Below are 23,161 nucleotides of genomic sequence, written 5' to 3' on the forward strand. Positions count from 1 at the left end.
ACTTTCTTGTCAGTCTCTTCAGTAGGAGTTTGGGTGGAGGTGAAAAAGACTGGCAAAGCATGACATGCTGCAATGCATGAGGTATACCTGATGAACAGAGAGAAGGGGGGAAAAGGAGAAAGGTAGTGAGAGGGGGAGCATGAGATGGACAGAGAGAGGGGGCAAGAGGAGATGGACAGAGAGAAAAGGAGGAGGAGTAGACAGACAGGCACAAAGGGGAGGAGGAAATGGACAGAGAGAGGGAGTAGGAAGAGATGGACAGAGAGAGAGAAGAGGAGATGGGCAGAGGAATGTTGGAGGAGGAGATGAAAAGAAAGGGGGGGGGGGGCAGGAGGAAATGTACAGAGAGAGGGAAGAGAAGGAGAGAGGGAAGAGAAAGAGACAGACAGAGAGATGGACAGAGAGAGACAGGGAGGAGGAGATGGACAGGAAGTGTGATAAGGAGGAGATGGACTGACAAGGAGGAGATGGACACGAAAATGGTGGAGGAGGAGATGAACACAGAGACGGGCAGGAGGAGGAGGAGAAGGAGATAGGCAGATATTGGGCGGAAAGGGAGGAGGAGATGGAAAGAAAGTGAGGAGGAAGCAATGGGCATATGCAATACATAATAGTATAGGGTTGAACTACTTGTACATCAATTATGTATGGCTTGAGCACCACATTTTTTTGTTTTAAATCTTAGAAGTATTTTCACAGCTATTAACAATTTACAACCACAAATTTTCAAGTTTATCTGTAGGCTGTTAGGAACCTCTATGGGGCTAAGAGAAATGATTTTATACTTTTTGATCCAACGTGGAAATGTGTCTTATTAAAAATTTATGTTTATTTAAATAATTATTAGAGTACCAAAAAATACTGTTATCTTTGTGACAGTTTACTGAAAGTTTCTGTCACTCATTTTGAGGAACCAGCCTATTTCCTCATGGGTACAACTTTTTTCAATTACACAAGTGTAATTAGACACATTTGTGTGACAAAGGTTTCTTTCCTAAATTAATCAACTCTAGTTTATAACTGTGGCATCGACCTACACTACAAGTGATTTAAAATCTGGAGTTGACATATGTCTGCAGGAATTTTCAAGGCCTTGCAGGTCGTCTTTGCTTTAGCATAGGCTATTCATCTCATTTAATCCTCTAGATACCTCACTAACATTACCTTCTGCACCTTCTTCTTCTCAAGGAATAAAGGGCATTGTTCACTTATTTTTGATCATTTGTGATAATTTAAAAGTGCATGCTCAAATGGGACTCAACTCTGCCCCCCCCCCCACCCAACTCTTTATGCGATTTACTTCTACATTTGCCTTATTTCAACCAAACTATCCATACAAAGTAATGATTCCAAGAAAAATTACCTGAACACATCAATCCAGTACTCTTTGACAAAATTTACACGATGAAATGGAATTTGTAGCTTGTTACAAACCCATTCTGCAGCCTCTTCATCTTTCTGGGATGTACAGGCACCAGTCTCATCTATTACATCCCAATTCTTCATAAAAACTCCGTGTACATCATAACCTGCAGGGAGAAAATAAACAATAGTAGGAAAAAAGGGAAACTGTAAAACAACCTATTTAGTTAAGAGGCCTAAGTACTGAATAACAAGTCAATTCTGAATTAGAGAGTGTTTTCTTGACTTTGTGGACTGTGACCCAAAGATGGTCTAAATCCATAAAATCATTTGCAATGAGCTGAAATGTTATGGCTTACAGCACAGTTAAGACAAAATGAACTACACTCATATGAGTGGCGACTATAAGGGAGCTCAAGCACAAATACCACAAGAAAATCAATTTGTTATTTTTATTTTTTCTCCTTGCTGTGCTCATTCATTAAGTCTTTGTGGTGTCCATGCTGCAGATATCTGTGAGGATCCAGTCACTTCTTTCGAAAACATAATTTTTTTTCCATTCTAGTCCCCAAGGACGAAAAGTTTTAAGTGACCTGCACACGTTCAATACTATTGACAATACTAGTTTGTCAAACTATCAACATATTGAAGCAGCCACACACCTTCAATAATATTGACAAAAACTGTCATCTGGCAACATGATTTCATGAGGGTAAGACGCCGAGTGCCCAGAAAAAAGCATGTGCTGCAATTATATTAGCTATCGCCTGCAAGCAACAGAAAACAACAAGAATGAGGAAATGGGTCCAAGATTGGTTGAAAAAAGGGGCCACTGGTCACATGTTAATTTTCTGAATGAAATCAGAATCCTGGACCCAAAAGATTTTATACATTATTTTCTGATGAGTTCTGCAATGTATGACAAGTTATTAGTGTTGGTACAAGATAAAAATAAAAAAAAACAAAATATGTTAATGACAGATGCAATTGCATATGACACAAGAGATTAGGATTAACTTAGAGATGTCTGGCAACAGAAAGACCATTCTAATGCTTGAAGTTTAGTTCTGTAATATCAGCAAGCACAATTAATAAAATTCTATGGAAACCTATGAAGCAATTATATCTGCCTGGCAAGGACCTGTTCAGGAAATTAACACCAAACTTTTTGTGCTTTCTGATAGTTTGGTGAAACTAACATGCATTTCCCAGACATCTTACTAGTCACTGCAGATATATGGCGTACTTTTCGTAATGGGAGTGTTTTGCAAAACTGCTGTGTGACACAACAATCTATACTATACTTCCAAATTACCGAAGTAATCCATGTTATAGAGAATCCTCCACGAATCATCCTGAAGTGGCATATACAATGATTACCCTTGCACAAGCCTATTAAAAAATTTTTCTGTTATAAGACTATTCAAAAATTGAACCTAAGGTATGATATATACCATGGCAAATTGAAAAAAATAACTGTGCACACAAACACCACACAGCTGGTTCATGAAGCTGTGGCAACATCTGAATGAAGAATATTGTCAAACAGTCAATATTTGACCTAAAACGTTCACTGTGTATTGACAATATTGAGAATATTTTGAGGTCCATCAATACTGCTCATCAATATTTCTAGGACTGACAATACGTCAATACAAGCTCTCAGGTGGTCAGTATATTGACAGTTTGACAATATTATTGAACATGTGAGGGCCCCTTTAAAAGAAAATATTGGATCAACCCTTCATAAACTGCTGGAAACGAGATGGTCTGTGTGGATTGATGCCATGTGTCCAGTTGCTATGCATTTGCAGAATTACAAAGGGCAGTTGAATTTTCTTTTAATTTTAATTTGACTGCAGGGGCATGTGCTGAACTACGTGAGATTCAGAAATATTTGGAATCATGTCAGTGTGTCTTGATGTCTTCAATGTGGTACAAAGTATTAGCTGCAATACACATAATAATGTGCTTCAAGCCAGGGAAGTGACAACAAATGCTGAAAATGACCGTATTACGAGTCTAGTGGAAGAATGAAGTAAACTGAAAAATAGCTGGGATACTATTTACACAAAATCTTGCAAGGGAGCAGAAAATTTTGGAATATCTCTAGACTTAAACATAAAGACTCACGGTACAGAGAAATGGTAAGGCAATAGAAACCACTCTGTAGATGAAACACCAGGCAAAGATTTCAACCGGAGCCCAGAGGACAGTTTTAAACTAAATGTTTTCAATGTTATTCTAGATACAGTTGTAGCAAACTTAACTATAAGATATGCCACAGACAACATTATGGACACATTTGATTTCTTATGGAACTAAATAAACCTAGACAATTTTACACTATCAGCAAGCATAAAAAACATGGGATCTATGTACAGATAGATGTTAATAAGCAGGATTTGAAACAAGAAATTTTGCAATCAAAGAAGATTCATGCAGCTAATTTTGGGTCTGAGCCACTTCCCCCTCTGGCCTTTTCAACACACTTCATAAGTACAATTTTTATAACATGTTTCCATATATAATGGTAGCCTTATTATTTTCTGCACTTTGCCTGTTACTGTTGCCCAAGCAGAGCAGTCATCCAGTGCTCTTGCAAAAGTTACGAACTGTTTCAGAACTGTAATGGGGCAAGAGTACATTGTCACATTAGCTGTGATTACAATAGTCAGAGTTAAACCTTCTCATTAGATTACAGTAGGATTATAAAAGAGTTCACATCTAAAAAATGCTGGAAAGAGTATATAATTTTGTACAGTATCAAATGAATGTAAACTGCAAGCATTGAAAATGTTTCTAAAAAATGTCATTGTTTCACATTTCATATTAAAACTTTCTAACTTAAAAAAAAAACTGAAATTAAATTGAGAAAACATATTGGGGGAGGGGCCTAAGAACTCTTACCTGGGGCCCAAAAATCCTAGCACCGGCCCTTTTTGTGTGCCTGTTGATGTCTCAATGCTCATACAATTCCGTGAGTGGTCTCCTTTAGTCCTAAATTACTCACATTCTGCCAGAATGTTCCTACTATATTTACATCAACAAGTAAATAAAAATATAGATGATGATGGCAACAACAAGTTTTATGTTAGATCATAAAACTTTCAAACTATGTGTTGTGTTACATTATAAAATAGTGAGTGGAGAGACAGAAATGAACAGTGTAGCATTAGCCCATTACATTATTAAATAACTTACTAGCAAAACAATATGGTACATTTGGAATAAATCAATTGAGGTAGCACTGGTTTAAACAGACAGGCCTTGAATTCGGAGGGATGGAGATGTCAATCTACAGCCACCTGTATATGTGAAATACATTACTCTGTTGTTCTTAAACTGTAATGCTTTTACATGTCCAATATCCTTCAAAAAGTGATAGATAAATGAAACTACTACTACTACTACTACTACTACCACTACTACTACTACATAAGGCTCATTCCACATCGAAACACGCTATAATTCAAGGATTTGTAACCTCAATTTCAGATTTTCACAAAACTATGCACATTTGCTTATACTTATAACACAGGAACTTCCGCAAAATCATTTTCATCTCAGACTACAACTTTATTTTATATCAAATTTTAAATGTAGTGACATTCTAATAACTGGGCTCTGCAAGGATGTCAATGCAAAATGGTACTTATCTACATAACCGCCCATAACCCTGGTGTTTATGGAGCTTTTGATTTGGATTTTTTTTTTTTCAGAAGTAAGGCATTTAGTCGACAGATATCCATTTATTGAAGCAGTAAAGTAACAAAGAAATATTTAAAAAATATTAATGTATGTCAATTTTCGATTTCAGGAAAATTGCAAGGATTTGGAGAAATGCTTGTGTCACATTTCTCCAACCTGCTGGGAACCTAATTTTGGTCTTAAATAAGCGCCTACATTTTAACCTTTCTAATAAAATAAAAATTTTAATGGGTCTTCTGATAACTGATACACATATCTGAAATCAAAATACTGTTTGGTGTGATGGGAACTGGTCATCCACTCACTGTCTCACTGCTTCAGATGCAAGGGTATCAAATTAGCATATTTAAGTATAACCCATTCTAGGCAGGCTAGTTGACTTAAAGTGTGGAAATTTATTTCATTTCATTTGACTATACAATATTACTTGAAAGTATTTGAAAGTCATCAGAGAACTTATGAAGCTTTCAAAAAACACAGACACACAGTCCAAAAATCTTTGAGGTCAGTTTCCTTGTCTTTGTCTAAAACATTAAGTGCAAAAAGAATCTATGAAAAAACCAGGCTAAAAACTGTGCACAACATGTCGTAAGATTTTTGAACAGAAACTAACATCAGTGATAAGAAATAAAAGTGATGCCACAGATGACCCAGAAGTGAATTTCATGAATCAGTACTAAAAAGACAAAGTATCGAGGATGCAAATAAAACTTTATATCATATTGGGTGCTCTCCCTTAACACTTCACTCCATTCCAAATCACAGCAAGGCTACATATGGCAAAAAGAAGCTAGAAACAGTGAAGCATGTTTTGGAAAGGAAAGTGTGTCGGCCATTGATTGCAGTACTGAAGATTTTGACTGCAGAGAAGAAAAATTTGATGATGAAATTGTTAACAAAGCCCAAGATTTTGATGCCATGATATTGTTAATGAAATAAAAAAGTGGCTAGTGTAAGAGTGCCAGAAAAAACTCAAATCTGAACTTTAACTCTGCCCTCCTGGTCAAAAGAAAACTGTCAGAATTCAATGTGAGTGAGTGTGTGGTTTGACAAGCAAGGAAACTGAAAACAGAAATAGGTATTTTATCAATCCCTAAACCAAAAACGGGGAAGTTATTGCTGATGAAGTGGTAAAGATTGTCACCGATTTGTATCAAAATGACAAATATACTTGAATGTTACCAGAAGCAATAGACAAAGTTAGAATTCAGGAGAATGTGTATATGCAAAAGAGACTCATCCTTTGCAATTTAAGAGAACTGTATCCCTTTCTAAATTTTCTTCACTAAGACCGAAGTGGTGTATTTCAGCTGGTGCTGACAGTGCTCATTCTGTGTGTGTGTGTGTGTGTGTGTGTGTGTGTGTGTGTGTGTGTGTGTGTGTCCTTTTGGATGCGGAACACACTTGCTTGTGGCTGATGATGAAATTCAGTTCTGCCACTAGATAAACACAGATCATCAGGCAGAATTGGTAAAGCAGTCTGCAACTGTTGGTGAATATATATTGTTGGTAACAAAATTACAGGCACTTAAACCACACTCATTTCATCTAAGTGTCATTGAAAATATTGAAAGAAAATCTAACCCCAGAAAAAGCAATTCTGTTAATGTACTTTGCTGAAAACAACTGTTTTGTAATTCAGAATGAAATGCAGAGTTATCACTGGGCAAGAAGCAGCTGTACAATCCATCTTGTGTGTGTTTATGTGGTAAACGAAAAAAGTAAATTGGTAATAGCGAACCACTGCTTTATAAGTAATGATATGGGAATCCTGTCCAGAAAGAAATGGTTATGTGGCTGGCAGAGCATCTCCCACAATCGAAGAAAATGTATTATTTCACTGGTGGATGTGCTTCTCAATATAAGAACAGAAAAAGATTTAAAAATTTGTGATAGCACAAAACCAATTTTTCCATTGATGCTGAGCATTCCTTTTTTGCTACTAATAAATCAGCGGTAGCGGAGCATTGCCTAGACATGGGACATAGTACACTTTACAAACAGATGGAAATTATATCCCCAGCATCATCTCTATGGGACTGTTGTTAACAAGGCCATACATATCCATACCGCGGACAATCTCATCAACATGGATGCAGGTTTTCAACTAAGTGCTGCCTGGAATCCAGCACTGGCTGCCCCTAAATCAAAACAGCGAAAAAAAGAACTTCTGATTCAACAAGTGACACAATGCACAATGGAGATTTAGTTCAGACTTTAACCGCAGGAGCGTCCGGCAGCACAGCCATTGCCCATAGCACACACGCTGATGGCCTTTCTATGTCTCCGAGCAGGGGGCACCAGGAGTGCTGCTTTCCTCCAACTACCAGAGTCTTCCTGCACACACGTACTGCCTGCTCCCGGCACGATAAATTCCGATGCCACCGAGCGATTATCATCAGTCGCGCCTTGCAGCAGTGACAGCAGCAGCAGCTTATAATGTCGAGCAGTTGCATAGATGAGATATTGTGAGTTACACAATATGATCCGGTGGCAAAACCCAAGAAGTGTATTTGCAACAGATCCGGCGGGAAAGCATGAAAAGTTACATTTTATGTGCTGTTGGTGTACCTAAATCAACATCATTAGGCAGAATGTATTACTTTAATGATTAAAGATATGAAGTTACCAGAGTATAATTTGTCTCAGCGGATTAAAAAAAATATATTCTCTTAAGAAGTTTCATTGACAGTTTCACTGCTGAATATGTACATTTTAAATTAACACAAGTGTTGCTAGAATAACTGTAGTTCAAAGATGCTAATTTGACACCCTGAATAAATTTAACCCATGTAATGAAAATGTTTCAATTAAATTTATAACTTTTGGCTCCGTACTTTCATGATGCAGCCTTACTATAAGTGTCAGTTTACATAATCTGATCTGAACGATCTTCTGAACAATGATGTGATATATATGTCAAATGAACATCCAATATCTATCAAAACTCAGGGTGATTTTTCTATTTTTGTTAATAATATCAGAGTTTTGATAAAAATAAATCTTGTATCAGCTGTCAGAAGGTGTTTTACTTATTTAAAAATCATTGTTTGGACCACACCACCTTAAGGTGATTTTCTATATTTCCGTAAGTCAAGAATCGTTATTAATTTTTTTCCAATAAAGATACATCCCTTCTGTAACATCTGGGGAAATATGACAGTGATGTGTTGAAAGTAAGATAGTTTCTGTTGTTATTACTTTTGTCTGACATAATGCAATCTAAATTACAAATTTCACCAGCATTTATGTTTGTAAAAAATTCCAATTTTTTCCCCTCAAGCTACAAGAAGTATGTGCAAAAATTTTGCACTGGCAATTATCATGCAGAAAGTAGTAAGTACAAAAAGTTTCGTGAAAGTCTGAAGCAATGGGTGTCAGGTATGGATGATCTTAGAATTATTTTTTTCATCAAAACACACAGTATTGTGATTTCAGATTTATGTGTGTGTCCACTTGTAGAAACCCATTAATAATTTTATTTTGTTACAATTTGTACTGTCTTGGGAATTGTGTAAGACCAATTATAAGTTCCCACCAGGCTAGTGAAATGTGATAAGCATTTTTCAATATGTCTGGACATTTTCCGGAAATTGGAAAGTGACACACATTAATTTTTCTTTGTATTGTTCTTTGTAACTTTACCGCTTAAATAATAACATGTCTGTTAAGTATGTGCTTCTCTTAAGGGGAGTTGGAACGCCCTATCCCAACAATGTTAAATTTAGTGACTTGACTTCCCTGTATTCAGGAACCACTGTAGCCATTGACAAGAAAATTTTACAGGACATTAAACTACATGTTCTGAGTCTACTGAACTACAATAATTACATTTCAGCCACTGCTTTCGGAAATACAATTTTTTAATTACCATTTAAAATTTTGTGTACTTTTTTGTACATTATTCTAAATAATTTTAATTATAAATAACATTATGTTGTTCTTTTAGTTCAGTAGACTCAGGATATGTATGTTATTACTCCCTGAAAATTTTAATACTATACTCTAAGTGATTTCTGAGATTTAGCAAAATATGCAACAGAAAATGTAAATTTTCAGGAATGGCTTCTAAAGTTTCAAAAGACTGACTCACTCAATATATGCTTAATTTTTTTTATTTTTAGTCACTCAGAAACACCGTGCACCATACTGTATATCATCCTCTTGATCTTTTTCTAAGATTTTTCTTCTTTCTGGACCCCTTAGTGGTCAACTGTGCTGCACACTCAGCTTTATCAATGCGAACCTTGTCCATCTGTTCAAGTTCTCTGATGCAGCTTGCCCCAGGATTAATTCCCATATGGTGTAGCACTTTCCCCCTACCAATGTTGCCATCATTAAAAGAAATAACAGCATGATTGATCCCCCACTTTAGTGTCTTCATTCCAAGAAAAACATTTTTTGGTATGCGAGTCCATATAAGATTACTGAACGACTCATTGGGATTTTCTGTCTGACTATGCAGACAATTCTTCAGTAATTCAGGATTTGCCAGGTCCCTGTAAATAAATTTTATGATATCCAGGACTGCTGCTGGGATGGAATGTTTATGACTGTATGAACTGTTTGAGTGCTGGGCATAAATCGGGTCCAGGAGGGCAAAGGTGGTGTACTGGTTTTTCATCAGTTGACAGTCTGTGGAAGAAGTAGCCCATACTGCCTGCTTCATTTCCACCAAATCCTCAGTATTATTTCCAATGGCCATCCCATAATACTGCTGCAGTTCATCAATCACTTTGTCTGTCATCCTGCCTCTTATGGTTTTACCATCAGAAAGTTTCTTGCCTCTCAAACTTTCCTTCAACTTCCTCAACCTGGTGCCCACCCTCTTCTGGACATGACCAATACAAACACATAATTCAGACACGTACGAAAGAACAGATACCATCTTCATCTATATAGTTAAGGCTCACCAGCCATTTGACCATCTTCTGTGCGGATGCACACACATAGACCGAACTCTTACGGGAATCAGTAAAGCCACGAGTAATGAGTGTAATGGGCAGGGGCACTACGAATATAGAGCGGGACAATAAATTGGGAAGGTGGGTCTCACAGAGGGCATGCCAGTGATAAGTCCCTACAGTCGCACTATCCTCTGTGTCCTCAGTAGCTCAGATGGATAGAGTGTCTGCCATGTAAGCAGGAGATCCCGGGTTCAGGTCCAGGTCAGGTACACATTTTCAACTGTCCCAGTTGACGCATATCAACGCCTGTATGCAACTGAGAATATTCATTCCATTGTACTGATTTAATTGTAAATTCAATTTTCCCTTTGCCTTTACAGCAGAGGAAGCAAGACGGGTGGTGGCATAAAGTTCTTGATCACTAGTCTGAGTGCGAATGTTCTAGATCAAATGCCAAACCTCTCTGCAGTGTCTCGTGAAATGAGGGTATTCAATACTGTTGATGGTGATGCATCCGTAAGATGGGGAAGTTAAGCTCAGCAGCCCCCTCAGTGCTATTCAAGAAGAATAGGTTATATGCCAGCACCAGGTTTCACCGTCTCTCTTCTCTCAACATCATCATCATCATCATCAACACATGCGTGACACCACACTCCATACATGCCCATTACAGTCACTGAAACTCAACACTTATACTTCAACAATGCACAACCCTCTCCTTAGAGATCTCCCAGTCAATCATGCTGTATGACTTTACTATACTTTTATTATGCTACATCATAGATGCTATACTGATTGATAGTGTCACCAGTCAAAGCTTACAGGTTGTTCCGTATTCTTCATCGCTTCCACTGAACATGTTAATGTTGAAAACTATCATTACTCCAAGGGTGTGCAGTAAGTCACCCTTTTATATGCTGCAGTGATTTTAAGTCTTTTCTTCCAGTGTACCAGGCGCCGGAAAAGCAGGCCATAGCTGACATTAGCTGTAGAATAGAGCATAGTCTATTTTTGCCTGATAATATTGTGATAAGATGATGTCTTAGGTTTTACCCAGCAGCAATTATGAGCTTGGCATCTATTGGAGAACACAAAAGAAGACTCCTGAAAGAACGAGTTTGTAATTCATTTGGGCATATCCTGGGCAACAGTATTAACTACCAGCTGGTCATTTCACTCCAGAAACATCCTCGTATCCACAAACACCTTACAACAGCCATTCTTAGCATCAAAGTTCACACAACATCTAAAAATCAAAAAGAGATACTCAACCACGTGTGACATGCTTTGCGTTCAAGAGATTCACAGAAATATGAGACTGCTTGTCCAAAGATATATGTATCCCCCTTGCAGTTAATCATTCACATAGACAATAAGGCAGCATTATCTTTTCCGTGCATAGCACAGGTTCTCTTTATGTGAGTAACAGCAGTAAAAAATAAATTACTCTCTTACAGTGGAGGTGATTAGTGGCATCGTGACCACAGTTTATAAAACCACTTTCAGAACCAAATAATCATGTCTGTGATAGTCAACAGCCATATATGGCATGGATATATACGGGAACTGGTTCAAATGGAAATACTATTGTGGTTCTGGAAGTATCAATCTGACTCTGCTTACTTGAAAAGAGGTTACAATCCTCATCTTTTCTTTGAAAGTGAGCAAATCAGGCAAAACTCAAAACAGTAAGTTGGGCTGCAGTACCTAACACTGCATAATTGTATGCCAAATAAATGCAGAAATTCAGACAGATTATTCCCTTTCTTAAAAAATATAATTTTAAGATAGCTGACTGTAAAAAAATTTACTTCATCCTTGGATGAATATTTACCCATATGTAGCCCGGCCCAGTTTCATATGACGAGTTTGTGAATACTGAGGAATACTGTTCATGGTATTGTAATACTCAGAGGTTGGAGACCACAGCATATGAAATGTTTATCATCAGACACTGAAAAGCTACTGAAGGTCTATTTCAATCATTGCAATAAATAACATGTCAGGATGAAAACTCAAAGCTGGGGAATGATTCCTAACATCAATATCTAAAGACAAACAAGACATGGGGGTAAAAATGATGAAGGCAAAGGATCGAAGCTAGAATAGTCAGAATGCATGGAAAGTTCTTAAGAGCTTCTGTAGAGGTTTGAACAACTATTATATGCATCCAAAGGTCACTACCAATCAGTTAGCCCATGCCTGAAATTCTCTCTGCCTGGGGACTGAGTGTTTGTGTTGTCCTCCTCATTTCATTTCATCATTATTCATGAAAGTGGCTAGACTGGACTGTGTAAAGATTGGCACTTTGTACAAGCATTGATGACTGCCCCGCAAACCAAACATCAAGCCTGAAAAACAGATAAGAGTTCAATGCCGTAAAAAAGGCAGCCTAAAGAACATAAAACTTGTACTGAAGAACATAAACAGCCATTCAGTATAGAATCAGCAAGCACAGATGACAACAGTGTGGAGCACATAAAACATTTCACAAAGAAAGTAAGAGAATGGATCATGGAACTGTACAATTACTACTTTGAAACATATCTCTCAAAAATCACATGTGACATCCATTCTGAAGCCATATAAACCACCAACAGATGCCAAAAGCTTGATACCAACATCACTACTATGACATTTATACAAAATCCTTGACAGACTGTTGCTGAATCACTTACAGCTTACAGTGCTTATCAACAAGCAGGTTTCAGGCCGGGAAAGAAATGAACATATCAGATTCTTAATCTCGCCCAGTATATATAGGATTGGTTCAAAACAATGATACAAGTGCAGCCTTCATTGAACTAATAGCTGTCAGTACTCAGTCAGTCATTGTATATTGATATAAAAAAAACTCTATGGATTTCCTAAGGATTATGGTTTCACCACACTCATTGAACAATTACTCAGAAAAACAGAAGGGTATATGTATGCTTTCATGGATAATAAAGTTGACAGCAATGCATAAAAATTGTGTTACTACATGGAAGTGTATTGGTCACTAGTTCTTTTAACATCTATACTTGTAATTAACCACCTCCAGAGCACACCAGGAAGTTTCTCTATGCAGGTGATATGGCTTTGGAAACTCAAGTTAAGTCCTTTGCAGAAGTGGAAGCGCGCCTAAAAGGTGCTTTGAACACAATGAGTAAGAATCAATTTCATCCATGACCAGTTAAAACTCAAATTCATGTTTTTCATGGTAAACACAGACTTGAACATCATTGCCTTGGGAGCTCTTGCCGAGGAGTGCTATTGGATACTATACAACAACCAAAACACTTGACTGCACCTTGTCATATGAGCAGCATAGCTATACCACAAGACTGCAAGTGGAAACCAGAAAAAGTATCCTTAGGAAGCTGATCAGAAATACATGGGTCTCCAAGCCACAAACTATGTTTGTGGTCTACACCACTTGCCAAAATGTATCAGCTGACATGTAGTGCTCCCCCAAACATCCACCACTAAATTGCTGACAGTGTGGAAAGAACAAAGCTGGGCATCAAGTCCATTCATCCATTATAGATCATGTAGCAACTGTCATGAGACTAATATTCAGGAAACAGTAAATGAAAACCATCAGCATCTTGCAAATGACGCCACCGAATGCAAGAATGAAAATGCAGAAATAACAAACAATAAATAATCCTAGATGGCCCGAACCACCGCAAAATATCCCTCCTTACCACCAAGAGAAGTGGGATACTGGAGCTGGTGGATCCATGTGCAATGGAAAAAAAGGAGATTTCCAATTGTTACAACCTGCTGCAACTGCAGAGATGCTCAAAGCATGAACCACTTACTCTGGTGCCAGTCCACCACCAAGTAAGATCTATTTCAGGCAGCTCTTAACTCTACTGAGGTTTCACACTTCTGGTAATCTATGGTGTAGTTTTCCATGCACTAACAGCCAGAAATGTTTAAGTAACTCATTTTGTGTGTTCTTTAATTTATTTTTTATTTTTCTTTATATTGAAGCTTCTGACATGAAAAGCAATAACACCAGTTTATTGAGCATCCTTAACTAGTTCATTTCTTGCATGTGATAAAATAGTTTAGCAACTTCTGCATTAACACCCACTTCCATGTCATGCAATGCACTGTATTTTCAATTTATTCCAGTCAAATAAGTTATTGTCCTTGTAAAAAAAGGACAGGAACTTGTGTAGTGTCAAAACAAAATTAGATCATCTGCAAATTGCAAAATTTGAAATCACACTGTTGAACAAAACTTAGCAGAAACAGAGAAATTACTGAAGAGCCATTGTATATGAAATGTTATGCTCTCCCATTCATGTACACAGCAGGCTATTCATATTGCAAAATTAGGAAGGATAGTGAACAAAGAGATTTTACTTACTGTGCACATACTGCAACATAATAATAGTACATGATTTTTTACACAAATCTGTCATATCTAGCAGCAATAATGGCTCTCATTTGGCTGGGTATTGAATGAAACTGAGCTTGTATGACAGATACAGGTATGTCATTCCATAGTGCTTCACCTATGCCAGAGTTTACCAACTTTAGTGGCTGGCAAGTGGTGGCAGCCAGTCTCTCTGCAACCCATGACCGGATGTTTTCAATGTGTGTGAGATCTGAAGAACACGCTAGCCTGGGCAACAGTCTAGCGCTTTCGGTATTGAGAAAGGTAACAACAGCATGGGAAACATGTGGTTGAAACGTAATGTCACAGAGACCTCAAAGATAGGGAACAGCCACAAGCAAAAAGTTGTGGCTGCTGTTCAAGTTACCAGCTATGTGAACCACAGACAATTGTGCTGTGTTGTGTACCCAGTGGCACTAGTGATTACCTTAAACCACTCCACATAAATGCCGGGATGGTTCCTTTGAATGGGTACAGTCAGATACCATCCCAAGCCTTGCAACAATCCAAGCTAGTGCCCCATCTCCAATAACCTTGCTGTCAACGGGACATTAAACCCTAATCTTCCTTCCTTCCAATGGTACCACAAACCTTCGTTCCCATAAACATAACAAATGCAATCTGGTGATGTTCATTCTCTTTTGAGTCTTCACACATCGATACGAGATTTACATCTACGTAAATACTCTGAAAGCCACCACACGGTGCATGGCAAAGGGTACATTGTACCACTGCTAGTCATTCACCTTCCGGTTCAATTCACAAATAGAGCACGGGAAAAACTACTGTGTATATGCCTCCGTATGAGACTTAATTTCTCTTATGTTCATGGTCCTTACAGAAGATGTACGTTGATGCCAGTAGGCTCATTGTGCAGTCACTTTCAAATGCTGGTTCTCTAAATTTTCTCAATAGTGTTCATCAAAAATGTCATCTTCTCTCCAGGGGCTCTCATTTGAGTTCCCAAAGCATTTCCACAATATCTGTGTATAGATAAAACACACCTTTATCAAACCTAGCAGCTCACCTCTGAATTGCTTCGATGTCATCCTTTAAACCAACCTGGCAAGGATCCCATACACTCAAGCAGTACCCCATAATGCATCATAATGGTCTTCTACATAGTCTCCTTTTACAGATTAGCCACACTTTTCTAAAATTCTCCCAATAAACCGAAGTTGACCATTTGCCTTCCACACTACAAACCTTACACGCTTGTTCCGTCTCATATAGCTTTGCAATGTTACACCTAGATATTTAATACACCTGTGTCAAGTAGCACAGTACTAATGCTGTATTCGAACATTATTCAATTGTTTTTCCTACTCATCTGCATTATCTTACATTTTTCTACATTTAGAGCTTGCTGCCATTCACCACACCAACAAGAAATTTTGTATATGTCATCTTATATCCATTTATCGTCACACAACAATGACATCTTCCTGTACATCACAGCATAATTGGCAAACAGCTGCACCTTGTTACTCACCCTGTCCGTCAAATCATATATGTATACCATGAGAATAACAACTGTCCTATCACACTTCTCTGGGGCACTCCTGATGACACCCTTTTCTCTGTTAAACACTCACTGTTGAGGGCAACATACTGGATCCTATCAAGTCTTCCATTCACTCATATACCTGTGAACCTATTCCATATGCTCGTACCTTTGTTAACAACATGTTGTGGGCCAGCTTGTCAAACTTTTTTCAAAAATCTAGGAATATTAAATCTGCCTGTTGGCCTTCATTAACAGTTCACGGGATATCATGTGAGTGAAGGCAAGCTGAGTTTCACATGAACAAGGCTTTCTGAAACCATGCTTATTTGTGGACAGAAGCTCTTCTGTCTCAAGGAAATTTATCATACTTTAACTGAGAATATGTTCAAGAACTCTACAGCAAAACAATGTTAAAGAGATGGGTCTGTAATTTTGCAGGTCTGTTCTTTTACCCTCCTCATATACAGGAGTCACCTGCACTTTCTTCCAGTTGCTTGTGACTTTGTGCTGGGCAAGAAATTCCTGACAAATGCAAACTAAGTAAAGGTCCAATGCCGCACAGTACTCTGTGAAACCTAACTGGGATTCCACCCAGACCTGGCAACTTATTTGTTTTCAACTATGGCAATGCCGCACACAAAACCATAACTAGTCTGAAAAGATGACAAGTTGCATCCTGTGACCAATGTCGTCATTGGGAGACACTGCTGCTACATCAAAGGAAGCCCCCCACCCCCAATAATGGTCACTATGCCAACAGCTTGCAGTGCTCCAGAAATCGTCTCACTGTCTGTGTAGATACTTGACTTGCAGCATAGCATTTAGTATACTCAAAATCAAAGCAGCAATATTGCACAACAATAAACCATAGCCTGAATGGGTCACGATATTGTCACTGTCCAACAGGTTCTAACACACTGGTTAATAGTCCTCCTTACACAAGGGATAATACAATCTACTCACAACCAACCTACATTGAGATACGATTTCTCAATGAGTAGTCTTACCTTATATACAGAATGTAGACGGCATTACTCCTGTGCCCTGAAATGCTAATCATTTGGACATCCACGCATGCAGTGCATTTCCGGCCAATTTAATACTTTCTGCATGTTTTCTTCATCGTATTATAATTTTAATGCCCTTAAGTGTACACTGCATTGGTACAACACATTTTCTGTTTTCCAGCTATGATTTAAGTGGTCACGGCAACCTAACGAAGTCCATAGCAGATTGTCTTGCTAAACAGGACCTCGTGGAAAATGCAATCAGGTGCCCCACTATGATCACTACCTTGGGAATTCTTCTTTTTTTCCATGAGTTTGAGTCATCCCTGTTTCTGATTTCCACATTGAATTTGATGTAGACTTTCCCCTTTGTTTAAAAAAAAAAAATCATACTGGCTCACTTTGTACAGTTGTCGTAATGTTTGATTTAATTTTTTTAAATGTGTTGCAAGGCATTGGCTTTATTACATTGGAGGTACCAGTAATTTAAGAATGGAAAACAAACTTAAAGAGTTAAGATTTTCTGTAGGAGGGCTACACAGATTTCAGAAGCTTGAAAAATCACAAGAAGAGAGAAAATTATTAATCACTTCCACCAGTGACTCAGGAAATTTCATAAAATATTTTCATCAGTACAACTCAGGAAAACCTAAATAATAATTTTTGGCTTTCTACATCCTCACAACAGGAGGTTCTCTCTCATCATGGAGTCTGACCTGCTCCTTCTTTTTAACCTTTACCAGTCTACCCATCTCTCTTCCTCAATGAAGAAACTATTAGTTTTGAAATCTAGGCTAGTGCATATACTTTTGTACATGTCTATCAGCAGTGTATTACTGACATTGCTGCTGACAGTAAGCACTGGCTAGAATTTCTGTCTGCTAATTTCATAATTTTCTCAAATGAATATTCTGTTACACCAAGGAGTTATGAAAGACGAAAGCCACCTTTTACATTTAGTGACAAGGTCCATGTAGCCTTACAAGAATTTTAGATTTCTTCAATAAATTAATATGTTATTTTTGTTTCTAATATTTTAGAAGGTTATTTTTCATTCTAATATTTTAGAAGATTTTTCTAACTAGCAAATAATTTTGGTAGAGCGCATTCTTAGATCCAGAATTCTTAACTGCCTTGCACCGATCAATATCCACACAGACTGTTCTGTACTATGTCTGTTCTTACCCAATGTTTTGTTTGCCCTTTGATTCTCTTTGTCGTAAGTTGGAAAGTATTGTTCTTTATCACATATTTTAATGCATAAGACAATACTTTTCTTCTTCTTCTTCAAATTGTTACTGCAGTTCCGTGACATCTAATCTACCTTCACAACTGACCTGCTGCTGAATGCAACATTAAAATGCCTGTTACTTTCAAAGTACCAAGAACTCACACTCCAACTGCAGTTAGGAAACACATTATATACTCCAACTTAAAATGTATCTACTGTAATTACTAAGGAGGTAAAATTTGAGAGATCCAGGCACATACAGAGGAGTCATGAAATCTTTCTTTCTAGATAGTATAGGAAGGGAGTATTTACTATGGTGAATGAAGGTTAACGGAAACGTCCGATTCCACCCGTCTGCTTTGACCAATGACGTCACCAATGTGGCAGAAACAACCATTCACAACAACTCCCATATCACGACTATGACGTCATTAAGTAAACATGACAACACAAAAATAGATCGAAAGACCATCAAACACATATTCCTCCAAAAATATAATGAAACAAACGGGACAAGCCGGGAAAATGGGGGTTTGTGGGTGGGGACAAACTAAAAATAAACACATGCCACAAACCAAAGGACAAAAACGATAAAACAAAATGACCACAACCTTCCCAAAATCAACTAAAAACAATATCCACTGGAATCGAACACTTCTCTTGACCTAAATAGGTCAACAGAAAATACCTATACCAAATCATGAAACCCAAAACTACAACCACGTCCACAATCATCACTACCTCAAATAACACAACAAAATTGGAATCAAACACTTCCCTTGACCTATATAGATCAACAGAAACCACTGAAACAAAACCACCCACAGCCACAACCAAGCATTGAAACTGAATACTTCCCTTCACTTATAAAGATTGACAGCAACTCACAATACCAAATCACAAATACCAACAACAAAACCCCCCACACATAACCACCCAATCATCTAAACAGACAAAAAATAAACAAAAACTGAACAACTCGCCACAAAAAAGCTCCGGTGCTGCCCTCTAGGTCAGACACCACAATCACACCCAGCCACACACACAAACACCACTATACACACTAACACACCAAAAGAGTAAACCACAACCAAATAAAATTCCCAACCTCCTCTCCCCCCCCCCCCCCACACAAAAAATTAAAGACTTTGAAACAAATAATAACAAAAAACAAAAAAAAGTATCACACAACAACTAAAAAAAATTACAACAAAATCAAAAATCTATGACCCCCCCCCCCCACATAGCTTCCAAAAATTTTCCAACCCCCCCCCCCCAAGCCATAACCAACACCCCCACACCCACACCTAACTAACCTACAACCTTCGGCCTATACATCTTACTCACCGCTCTTAAGACAACCCTAAAAATACAATATCCCTCAGGGACGCTCTTCCGCCAACAGTACTCGTCTAAATGAGCCTGAAGGTTACAAGAGCACCTCTTCCCCCTCCCAATAACAGATTTAACAGCCCTCAAAACCCCTCTATAGTATTAGTACAGGCCCCACTGCCATAATTCTTAAACTCGACACTGTGGTTAATTACTAAATGCTGGTACCCCTCCCGACCCAACTCGCTATAAGAAGAAAACCCATCCGAAACTACAGTACTACCCTCTTCTACATATTCCTGAATCAAACCCACTAACTCCCTTTTTGTGTTATGCCCAACCACCCTAAAAACACATTCTGAAGACCCAGCCCCCCCACTCCCATATACCAACCACAGGCTTGCCCCTCCCATACTTTATCCTCCCAAACTGTGACTCGCCAAACTCTACAACTACCCCAGGCCCACCCAACTTATCCCTGTATTTAATATATTCAGAACAAACCTCACGACAAAAAGAATACCAGTCAAGCACCGTTCGCTCACTCACACCCACTTCATGTGCACAGAAACTGTGAGAGGATTGATAACAAAAATAATAACTCATCAACACAATCGCACACATGCCCAACCTAGATTTCTCGAACCAGGAACCTTGACATATGGAGCGCCATACGTTATCCCTCCGACATCTCCCACACTCATTGAAATCACCCTTGCTGGTTCTAATATGCTAACGCGCACGGAAGACACGACTGTGTGGTGTCTGCACATCATAAACTGGATTGGCAGAGATCAATTGCTTCATGTGACCCCATAACCAAAGTCTAGTGGATTTGGGTCTGGGAAACAAGCAGGTCAAGGTATGGGGGCCTCCCCGGCGAATCCACCAGTTTTCAAATGTATACGTCTGGTGCTGACGCACAATGCACAGAAAATGTGCTGGTGGTTCATGCATGAACCACATCTGTAGGTTGTCCTGACATGGCACATCCTCCAGCAAGATAGGTGGTGTGTTCTTCAGAAAGCGGAGATAACGAGTACCTGTTAATCCCTGCGGTAGCACATATGGCCCTAATAATCTCTAGTCACGAACGCCTACCGATAAACTGATTGAGAATCGATCCTGGAGCCTTGTTTCTTGATGTCTTTAGCAAATCTACTGTACGGTTTCCCCACTTTAAGTGTTCATCAATATGTACGCCAGAAAACTAATATATTTCTACGCAGTACATTATTTTTCATTGGTAGATTAACACGATATGGTGTTCTTGCGATAGGATTTTCTGCAAAACTATACTGCGCTACTGTGGGTAAAGATTTCAAGTTAATGACACTGCCTATTAATATCGCTATTCTTATCGTGGTCAAAATTCTGATATCGTGATCAAGAAGTTGATACTTAAAGAATTACTAGTTACATACCTTTCGATTTTAAATAAATACCGGCAACGGCACTATCTACACCGCCAGAAACTGCAAGCGCAACTTTTCTGATTAACATCACAGCACACTTTTAACATAACAGGGCATAATTATGCATTACGAAACTGTGGCATGTAATTTCATAATACAAACGAGCAAAACAAAATAAAAACAATGTAATGAACGAATCCAGCAAGATCAAAATAAACAAATGAAACTCTTTGTAAAGAGAATCCCAAATACAGATAATTTCTATATCGATATCACGAAGTAAACGGCCGATAATCTACCAGAGTTTAAAGCTGGTTCTCATCACTGAATAGAAACGAACGAAAAGACAATTAACAATGCTGTTCAAATTGCGACATTCACATAGACCATCGACGGAAGAGAACGGGATGGGAACTGCATGGATTCTCGCAAAGAAAATTTTCATGTTGACGTTTAGTAGAAGCTTAAGTGGCGTCCGTAAATTAATCTATTCTCGCCTCACTCAATCCCGTTATAGTAGCTGATTTTGTGATATTGCGGAATGTTAATCCTTATTTTATTGATTTCCTTGATTTTGTGACACATTGCGAAGGATACTTGAAGACTTGGGCATATTTCTATGAGTGTTCTTCCACAAAGGAGGTCAAATACTTGAAAGCAAAAAATGGCTTAGGTTTTAAAATATCTGGACCATGAAAAACCTTACACTGTGCATAAATAATAGGACAATTAAATTAAAAAGTTTTCATTGCTAACCTGTTTCAACAAGTAAAAAACACAGCTCTACAGCAGAGAAAAACACAGTTTCTTTTGATTTATCAGCTGAGTAGGAAATTTGCCATAGAAACTTTATCATGAACAAACGTTATGAATTTAGCTTTTACAATTAATAAACATTACTATTATTACCATTTCTTTAAATATGGTAATATACCTCACTTTTACCATTCAGTATTGGGCTAAGAAAAGTGACGTCGTGCTAATTTCCGTCTTGTGTGTAGTATTAAATATTTGAAATCATTACAAATTCATTGAGTAACCCACAACACTTAATGCATCATATAGAAGCAACCTGTTGTTCTCAGTATTTAGTCTTACATCAGTATTTAGAAGACAGCTCGCCTCATTTCACAGCAGGGATTCAAACGGATATCGGTTGTGAGCACACTGTCTTACCACGTGTTTTGTAGATTGCTCCAACTCTAATGACCTCGTCATCACCTGTGTCTTAAAATTCAATTAGTCTTCCTTCCTTTTATCGTACGCAGCTTAACAGACGTCGCTTCATAGACTAGTAAAAACTCATGTACATAGATGTGACAAAATTCATGTGATGACTGACTATATATACATATACAGACGATGGTAGCATCGCCCACACAAGGTGTAAAAGAGCAGTTCATTGGCAGAGCGGTCATTTTCACTCAGGTGATTCACATAAAAATGTTCCTGGCGTGGTTATGGACGCACCATGGGAATTACGATACTTAGAAAGTGGATGGAAGTTGGAACTAGATGCTTGGGGCGTTCACTTTCGCAAATCGCAAGGAAATTCATTATTCTGAGATCCACAGTATCAAGAGTTTGCAAAGAATACCAAATTTCAGTTATTGTCTCTCACCACAGACAACGCAGTGGCCGATGGCAGTGGCGTTTGCATACAGTTATCAGTGCTAATAGACAAGCAACACTGCGCGACATAAACGCATAAATCAATGGGCGACATACAACAAAAGTATCCGTTAGGCCAGTGCGGCGAAATTTGGAGTTAAGAGGTGTGACAGCAAAAGAAGGTCGTGAGTTCCTTTGCTAACTGCACGACATATCCTGCAGCACCTCCCCTGGACTCGTGACTATATCCATTAGACCCTACACGAGTGGAAAACAGTGGCCTGGAGAGATGAGTTTCGATTTCAGTTGGTGAGAACTAATGGTAGTGTTCGAGTGTGGCGCAGACCAATGAAGCCACGGACCCAAGTTGTTAACAAGGCACTGTGTAAACTGGTGGTGGCGCCAAGACAGCGTGGGCTGTGTTTACATGGAAGGGACTAAATTCTCGGATCAGTTGCTACTGTTACACTAGTTCTGAAAAACAGGAAGAAATCAAGATTAGAGTTTAATATCCCACAGATTTCATTGTAGTTAAAGGTGGAGCAGAACCTAGCATTGGAGAGCTATGGGAAAAGAAATTAACTATGTAACTCTTATAGGAAGCATCCTGGCATTTACCACAAATGATTTAACGAAATCATGGAAAACCTAAACCTGGATGACCAGATGGCGATTGAAAGTGTCA

The 23,161-nt window shown here is 38.3% G+C and overlaps 1 protein-coding gene across 2 annotated transcripts in view; it reads right to left on the reverse strand.

Moving 5' to 3' along the window:
* LOC126299064 (mitochondrial tRNA-specific 2-thiouridylase 1-like) overlaps positions 1 to 21,092 on the reverse strand; it is a 91,354-nt gene extending 70,262 nt beyond the window's left edge. For both annotated transcript variants that reach the window (XM_049990734.1, XM_049990735.1), the window contains exons 1-2: positions 20,875 to 21,092; positions 1,364 to 1,529 (exon numbers count right to left, since the gene is read on the reverse strand). In XM_049990734.1, coding sequence (XP_049846691.1) covers positions 1,364 to 1,529; positions 20,875 to 20,953 — 245 coding nt within the window. In that variant the 5' untranslated portion in view covers positions 20,954 to 21,092. The remainder of the gene's footprint in view (positions 1 to 1,363; positions 1,530 to 20,874) is intronic.
* Between the last annotated feature and the right edge of the window lie 2,069 nt (positions 21,093 to 23,161).

Source organism: Schistocerca gregaria, chromosome X (genome assembly GCF_023897955.1).
Source record: "Schistocerca gregaria isolate iqSchGreg1 chromosome X, iqSchGreg1.2, whole genome shotgun sequence".
In the NCBI taxonomy this organism is placed as follows: Eukaryota; Metazoa; Arthropoda; class Insecta; order Orthoptera; family Acrididae; genus Schistocerca; species Schistocerca gregaria.